The sequence below is a fragment of the Sinocyclocheilus grahami genome, unplaced genomic scaffold (genome assembly GCF_001515645.1).
Source record: "Sinocyclocheilus grahami isolate Dianchi unplaced genomic scaffold, SAMN03320097.WGS_v1.1 scaffold198.1, whole genome shotgun sequence".
NCBI lineage: Eukaryota > Metazoa > Chordata > Actinopteri > Cypriniformes > Cyprinidae > Sinocyclocheilus > Sinocyclocheilus grahami.
The window spans coordinates 939,645-948,492 of NW_015505377.1; the positions used below are offsets into that span (position 1 = coordinate 939,645).

General features: G+C 37.9%; 1 protein-coding gene across 1 annotated transcript in view; it reads left to right on the forward strand.

Annotated features, from left to right (window-relative positions):
- LOC107595209 (calcium-activated potassium channel subunit alpha-1-like) overlaps nucleotides 1–8,848 on the forward strand; it is a 107,512-nt gene that overhangs the window by 95,653 nt on the left and 3,011 nt on the right. The window contains exons 27-31 of the mRNA XM_016285553.1: nucleotides 499–612; nucleotides 4,949–5,079; nucleotides 6,186–6,380; nucleotides 8,493–8,580; nucleotides 8,820–8,847. Coding sequence (XP_016141039.1) covers nucleotides 499–612; nucleotides 4,949–5,079; nucleotides 6,186–6,380; nucleotides 8,493–8,580; nucleotides 8,820–8,847 — 556 coding nt within the window. The remainder of the gene's footprint in view (nucleotides 1–498; nucleotides 613–4,948; nucleotides 5,080–6,185; nucleotides 6,381–8,492; nucleotides 8,581–8,819; nucleotide 8,848) is intronic.

An 8,848-nucleotide genomic window follows, 5' to 3' on the forward strand; every position in this document is an offset into this window, starting at 1 on the left:
TGATTGGTATGCATTGTAGTCCAAACGAGTCGTTCATTGTAGTTTTTGAAAAGTGATTTCTGTTTAATAAAATATCTTCTTTTGAAGTGGACTTTGAGCTTTGTAACTTCGCAGATCTTTTTTATGCTCAAACAGCAACCTTACAGACTAACTAAAGTTGAAAAAGTGAAAAAGCCAAATAGGACCCCTTTAAGCATCACGGGTGAATATTTAATGAGTAATGCACTATTTTGTAGAGAAGGTTCAAAATGACATTTTCACCTATGATTCGGAGCCAAATTACAGGATGGTAAAAATGACTTTATAAAGTTGGCAGTATATGATCATTTTATGATTACACAGAGATTGGTAGGCCTGTTAGTAAAATCTGTTGACTTTATCCATCTTTGTTGCATTATATGCCAATAGTGACCATTCAAAAATGGGGAAAAGGCACTTCTTGTGTTTTTTTCCCCTGACATTGGCACTGTATTCATGTATTTTTGTGCTCTGCTCCAGGTTTCACTCCTCCTGGCATGGATCGCTCGTCTCCGGAGAACAGTCCCGTACACGGATTGGTGCGACAGGCGTCCATAACCACTGGAGCAAACATTCACATCATCACAGAGCTCGGTGAGAATCACTCACTTTTAAGCCCAAACTAATACATTTATTCATCAAGGATGCATTCAACTGATTAAAAGGGACAGTAAAGATTTGTCACCTGTGTTGGCAAAATGAGTCACAATGAGTAAATTTTCAAAAATGAGTTATTTTTTTTGTATTTGAATTGTATTCGTTTTTTTAAATTGTGTGTATAGTTAATTTAAATATTTTATTTAACTTAAAGCTGCAGTCCATAACTTTTGGTGCTCTAGCGGTTAATAAACAGAACTGCGTGCATCTTGCGGAAGAACATTGTATCCGGAGCTACTTCTCTCTGTTTATGTCTATGACGAATCACGCAGGTACTGGGCTCCTCCGCAGCGGCACCCACCCGAACCAGTCTAGTAAGTCCGAATATAAACACTTATTATAGGTGTACCGTAGTGATTCAGGACAAGCCAAAAACACGGCTTGGAAAATGGATTCATGGTGTACTCGCTTATTATATCAATGTTGTACATTTTGAACACAAAGTTACGGACTGCAGCTTTAATTTAAATATTACATATAAAATATATTTAAATATAAATAATAATTAAACTAAATGTATTTAAAACAATGAGAACTATTGCCTTGGCAACTAGCAGAAATAAATTTGAGGTTTTTATTTGAATTTAATTTAATTTTAAGTCAAATCTTTCATTTCTTGAAATACATTTTTATGATTTTAGCTTTAGTTAACTATAGTAACCCTGACATTAATTAATAAAAAATACAGCTGTTCATAGTTAGTTCATGTTAGCTCAGACCAATTAAATCATATCAGCACATACCTTTGATTTTAATAATTATTATTAGTAAATGTTGAAATAAACATTAACGAAGATGAATAAATGCTTTAGAATATTTTATTGATAGTTTAACTAATGAAGTTTACTAATGTTAACAAATGGAACCTTATTGTAAAAAATCCTACTGACCCCAAAGCATTTGAGTGTGAACGGCTGTTTTAACTACTGTTTTAGCTAGTTTCTAGGTTTATGGTTGCAAAGTGTAAAACAACTAAACTGTTGGTTTTGGTAACTGGTTGTTTTATGCTGCTAGCTAAAACAGACAAGTTGCTGCCCCTGGTTTCTCTGAGCCAGGACAAGAGCAGCGGGAACAACATCCCAATGATAACTGAGCTGGGTAAGAACGGCTGGTGTTCCTGTCGCTCTGTGGAGGTTTCTGCTGTTCTTCTGTTCCTCTCTGGTGTTTTTCGCTGTTGGCATGAGTGTTTCTGCAGCATGCTGTGAATCCTGTGTGCTTCTGTGTGGCGAGATGCGCGGCTGGTTCCTGTCAAACCGATCGAATCTGTCGTCTGTTCAGAGATGATCTGTCACTCATTTACGTGTTTCTGAGTGTCTCTGACAGGAAACTCAAAGGCTCAGGGTCAAAAATGAACTTCCTGCTGCTTCTGGAAATTAATCGACAACATTTCTGGCCATAAATGATTTTTTTCTGACCATGAGCCTGCATTTCTGGCAATGTTTGATTTATTAATATTTTCTATTTTTTTCTATTTTCTATTTTAATTTTTTTTGTAAATTTGTTGTTTGTTTGGCCAATGTTTTAAAATTAAGTCTAAAAATAAAAACATTCAAATATTGATAAAAACTATAATAGTTTTAAATAAATAATTTTTACTGACCACTGCATTTTACATAATTTTTATTTGTTAATGTTAAAGGGTTAGTTCACCCAAAAATGAAAATTAGCCCATGAATTACTCACCCTCAAGGCATCCTAGGTGTATATGACTTTCTTCTTTCAGACGAATCCAGTCGGAGTTATATTAAAAATTGTCTTTGATCCTTCAAGCTGTTTAATGGCACTCAGCGGGTGTTGCAGTGCATCAGTCCAAAAGAAGTGAAATAAAAAGCGCCCATCCATAATAAAAAGTGTCTCACACGGCTCCGGGGGGTGAACAAAGGCTTCCTGTAGCGAATTGATGTGTTTTTGTAAGAAAAAATTCCTTTTCAAAACTTAATAATCACTTTAATGTAGCTTGCGCCAACAGTTGCAACCAGAAGCAGCTCTGGGCGGATGACGTAAGATGTGAACTATAAAAGTGAACTAACCCTTTAAGGATTAGTTTTTATTTTATATTTAAATTGTAATTTTTTGTAAATTTATTTTTGTCAGGTTTTGTTTTTGTCATATATATATTTTTGATCTTATTGTTCTTTCCATTTGACTTCAAATACAATTCTTAGTACATTTACCAGCAATGTAAGTTTTATTTTATTTACTTGCCAAAGTTTATGCATTTTAATTTTTTTGCTTGTCATGAAAATAATTTCATAATTAAAAAAAATCAAATTATTCAAATTATGAATATTTGAATGTATTTTTTATTTTGAATTGGTTGTAATTTTTTATATTTTCTGCTTTCATTTTAATTTTTGTTAAAGTTTTAGTAATTTTGTTGTGAATTTTTGTCATTTTTGTTATTATTACTATTATTTTTTAATGTCTATATAGTTTTTATTAATTTTTACTTCAGTTAGTTATTTTTGTACATCAAGTTAAGCTAAATGAAAATGAGAAATATCTCGCCAGAGAGCCCAATCACCTTCAAGTGTTAACAAAACAAACCAATGAATGTTACTACACGGGCACCTATTCATTGCACATGGCCCCCCAGCCTATGGCAGAGGCATCTGTTGAGACATGCCTGGACACTTGCACTAGGGGAACTCCCGCCCGAAGAAAGGCAAGGTCCCACCAAGGGCTGAAAGTCTGGCGGCAGGACGGGGTGACTGAGACCTGGTGAGGGCCGCGTTGCAATGCCCATCTCAGGACTCGGTCGTGAAGCCAACGCTGAAGCGATCTCATATGAAGCAATCCGAGCGGCGTGCCCACGGCAGCAGATGCCATATGCCCCAGGAGCCTCTGAAACTGTTTCAGTGGGACCGCCCTCCTGGTCTGAAATGACTCCAGGCAGTTCAGAATCGACTGGGCACGCTCTGCTGAGAGATGTGCTGTTAGATTAACCAAATCCAACTCCATACCGAGAAAAGAGATCCTCTGCACGGGGGAGAGTTTGCTCTTTTCCCAGTTGACCCGAAGCTCCAACCGGCTGAGGTGGCTGAGTACCACGTCCCTGTGTTCGCACAACTGCGCTCGAGACTGGGCCAGTCTTCAAGGTAGTTGAGAATGCGAATGCCTCTTTCCCTCAATGGAACGAAGGGGAGGACCTTGTACTGATATGCTCGCCCCTCGAACACGAAGCAGAGAAATGGCCTGTGTCGAGGGAGGATCGAGACATGAAAGTACGCGTCCTTCAGGTCGATCGCTGGGAACCAATTGTGTGGACTAACTCATTGAAAAATGCGTTTCTGCATCAACATCCTGAACGGGAGCCTGTGGAGGGCTCGGTTCAGAACACGCAGGTCCAGGATTGGCCGTAACCCACCGAGGTGACGGGGTGTTGACTTAATTGCCTCCATCTGCTTCTGTGCAGCGGAGAACTGCTGGGCGAAGCTCTCCACTGTGTCGCTGAAGACGCCAGCCTAGGAGATCGGGGAGTCCAGGAAGTGGTGTTTGTCGGATTCCCTCATATCTACCAGGTTCAGCCAAAGATGGCATTCCTGAACCACCAAGGTGGACATCGTCTGACCCAGGGACCGCGCTGTGACTTTCGTCGCCCGTAGGGTGAGGTCCATCGCAGTGCGCAGCTCCTGCATCACACCCGAGTCAGAACTACCCTTGTGCAGCTGCTTCAACGCCTTGGCCTGGTAGACTTGCTGGAGGGCCATGGCATGCAGGGTGGAGAGCCTTGGCCGTTAGAGCAGACGAGAATTTACAAGCTCTGGACGGGAGGCGTGGATTACCCCACCAGGTGGCAGCGCTCTGCGGGCAAAGCTGCATCACAATAGCGCGCTCGACTGGGGGAATCTCCACATACCCCTAAGCCACCCCGCCGTTGAGGGTAGTGAGGATGGAAGATCCAAATTTCCGAGTTCCCAATTCGTCAGTCACTGCTGACGTAACGTTGAACGTGACTTACTGAAAGGGAACTGTAATAACCTTTCTTTTGTCATGTTTTATCAGACTGACTCATAATACATATCATCAAGGTCTGAAGAAAATCTTCATCTAGATAATCTTTAAAATGCTTGTTAAAGTTATTATAAAATTTATCGGCTGCTGCACTGGCAAGTTGCACCAGTTCATTGACTTGCCAAATTCTTGCATTGGGTGCTGAAAAAAAAAGAGTTACATTTTGACCCTGTTATTTTCTGTGAACATTTTTAATAAGACTCCTCATTAATGAAACACATTCCTAACAGTCCGTGTGTGTGTGTGTGTGTGTCTGCAGTGAACGACTCAAACGTCCAGTTTCTGGACCAGGACGATGACGACGATCCCGACACAGAGCTGTACCTCACGCAGCCATTCGCCTGTGGGACAGCGTTCGCCGTCAGCGTGCTGGATTCATTAATGAGTGCCGTAAGTAAACGTAAACACAGTGGCGTCAGGCCTCACGCACCGCTCCGCATCTGTAATGTACAGTGGCTCTGCAACTTAAGAAAACACATGCAAAGCACCAGCAAATTAAGAAAACATCTTCATTAGTTTGACAGCACATGTGCTGCAAATGCTCACAACACAAACAAATAAAGAAATACACAAGTAGCACAGACCACAACAAAATTACCCCAACAAAACGAAAATTAAGCATGTTTTTTTTTTTTTGGCATATTGATTACCATTTGTATAACCACAGTTGTACAAATACCATGGTTAAACTATGGTTTGTGTAGTTAATCACTGGTTAATTTGTACATGGTTTAACTATAGTAACCATTTTTTGTTTTTATTTAGTTTTTATATAATAAATGTAGGTAACACTTTATTTTAAGGTGTCCTTGTTACACATATTACATACATATAAGTACTTACTATATGGTTAGGGTTAGGATTAGGGTATCTTGCATGTAATTATGCATGACTAATTGTTATTATAATAGTAAGTACATGTAATTCCTAATCCTAATCCTAATTAGGGTAAAACCCTAATCCTAACCCTAACCATATAGTAAGTACTTATATGTATAACTACGCTGTAACAAGGACACCTTAAAATAAAGTGTAACCTAAATGTATTTATCAATTAATTAATTTTAATAGTAAAACCATAGGCTATGGTTGAGGGAAAGTTGTAAAGGGAAGTTAGCCAGCTTACATAACCTTTCACAGTTACAGTAACTGTGTATTTCGTCAGCTTATTTAGGCTAATAATATAAATAAATAAAAAACTATAAGGAAGGGTGTTAAAATAAACAAATCTCACCTTTGAGAGCAAACATTGATAAATATGTCCCTGCCATGTTCGTCAATTCCATAACCATTTCCGAGGTGGTCTTTGCCTGTTTGTAGCGAGTTTCTGTTTTTGCAGCATGCTTCTTTATTTGGATGTGTTGTGAGTATTTGCAGTGTGTGTGTTGTCAAATTAATGAAGATGTTTTCGTAATTTGCATGTGTTTTTTAGCGTGTTGAGCTCTCTCAGCCACAGTAGTAACGCTCCTCTCCCTCTGTCTCTGTCTCTGTCTCAGACGTACTTCAATGATAACATTCTGACTCTGATCCGGACGCTGGTGACCGGCGGAGCCACGCCGGAGCTGGAGGGTCTGCTGGCGGAGGAGAACGCGCTGCGTGGAGGATACAGCACACCGCAAACACTGGCCAACAGAGACCGCTGCCGCGTCGCACAGCTGGCGCTTTACGACGGGCCCTTCGCTGATCTGGGGGTGAGACTGACATCTCTTACGTCTTCATTTGGTTCATGTTTAACTCTCAGGTGCTGCTTGTGTGGAGGTCAAAAATGACCAGTTAACATATGTAAAATATGTTATTTAAATAATGTTTTTTATTTAACATTTTGTATATTTAGAGGAATTTATGGCACTAAATTATATTTATAGAATAGTTATGATCCATTTATTATACATATTAACCACTTTTTGAGCATAGACCTGAAAATTAATATAGACATTTTATTACAAAATACATTTCCCAAAATATGTTTCACTGTAAATATTTGTGAAAATCAAAGCCATAAATCTAAAGAAGTTGTGTTCCAAATTTGAGGTTGATATTGAAAAAAGAGCTTTCAGCAAGTTTTTATTTATTTATTTGTTTGGGTGCAGTACCAAACATTTCCACTAGATTTGCTTTCCATTTTTGTTGTTGTTCTTTTTTCTTTGTTTTTTGTGATATCAACCTCAAATTTGGAACACATCTTGATTAGATGTATGGCTTTGATTTTTTTGCAGTTTTATAGTAACACATGTTTTGGAAAATATATGTTTGATATAAAATCTAAAAAATATTTAAAACAGGACTTTCTGGCCTTGTTACACATATTACATGTACTTACTATTATAATAACAATTAGTCATGCATAATTACATGCAAGATACCCTAATCCTAACCCTAACCATATAGTAAGTACTTATATGTATAACTACGCTGTAACAAGGACACCTTAAAATAAAGTGTAACCTAAATGTATTTATCAATTAATTAATTTTAATAGTAAAACCATAGGCTATGGTTGAGGGAAAGTTGTAAAGGGAAGTTAGCCAGCTTACATAACCTTTCACAGTTACAGTAACTGTGTATTTCGTCAGCTTATTTAGGCTAATAATATAAATAAATAAAAAACTATAAGGAAGGGTGTTAAAATAAACAAATCTCACCTTTGAGAGCAAACATTGATAAATATGTCCCTGCCATGTTCGTCAATTCCATAACCATTTCCGAGGTGGTCTTTGCCTGTTTGTAGCGAGTTTCTGTTTTTGCAGCATGCTTCTTTATTTGGATGTGTTGTGAGTATTTGCAGTGTGTGTGTTGTCAAATTAATGAAGATGTTTTCGTAATTTGCATGTGTTTTTTAGCGTGTTGAGCTCTCTCAGCCACAGTAGTAACGCTCCTCTCCCTCTGTCTCTGTCTCTGTCTCAGACGTACTTCAATGATAACATTCTGACTCTGATCCGGACGCTGGTGACCGGCGGAGCCACGCCGGAGCTGGAGGGTCTGCTGGCGGAGGAGAACGCGCTGCGTGGAGGATACAGCACACCGCAAACACTGGCCAACAGAGACCGCTGCCGCGTCGCACAGCTGGCGCTTTACGACGGGCCCTTCGCTGATCTGGGGGTGAGACTGACATCTCTTACGTCTTCATTTGGTTCATGTTTAACTCTCAGGTGCTGCTTGTGTGGAGGTCAAAAATGACCAGTTAACATATGTAAAATATGTTATTTAAATAATGTTTTTTATTTAACATTTTGTATATTTAGAGGAATTTATGGCACTAAATTATATTTATAGAATAGTTATGATCCATTTATTATACATATTAACCACTTTTTGAGCATAGACCTGAAAATTAATATAGACATTTTATTACAAAATACATTTCCCAAAATATGTTTCACTGTAAATATTTGTGAAAATCAAAGCCATAAATCTAAAGAAGTTGTGTTCCAAATTTGAGGTTGATATTGAAAAAAGAGCTTTCAGCAAGTTTTTATTTATTTATTTGTTTGGGTGCAGTACCAAACATTTCCACTAGATTTGCTTTCCATTTTTGTTGTTGTTCTTTTTTCTTTGTTTTTTGTGATATCAACCTCAAATTTGGAACACATCTTGATTAGATGTATGGCTTTGATTTTTTTGCAGTTTTATAGTAACACATGTTTTGGAAAATATATGTTTGATATAAAATCTAAAAAATATTTAAAACAGGACTTTCTGGATGTTTGGAGGCCTGAGAGTCAAATGCTAAAATAGTTTGAATCTATTTTATTAAAAATCTTTAAATTTGTATCACCATATAATGTTTATGCTTGTGTTTTCAGGATGGAGGCTGTTATGGTGATTTATTCTGTAAAGCATTGAAGACGTACAACATGTTGTGTTTTGGAATCTACCGATTAAGAGACGCACATCTGGGATATATAAAATCTAAAAAATATTTAAAACAGGACTTTCTGGATGTTTGGAGGCCTGAGAGTCAAATGCTAAAATAGTTTGAATCTATTTTATTAAAAATCTTTAAATTTGTATCACCATATAATGTTTATGCTTGTGTTTCCAGGATGGAGGCTGTTATGGTGATTTATTCTGTAAAGCATTGAAGACGTACAACATGTTGTGTTTTGGAATCTACCGATTAAGAGACGCACATCTGGGAGCACCCAGCCAGTGCACCAAC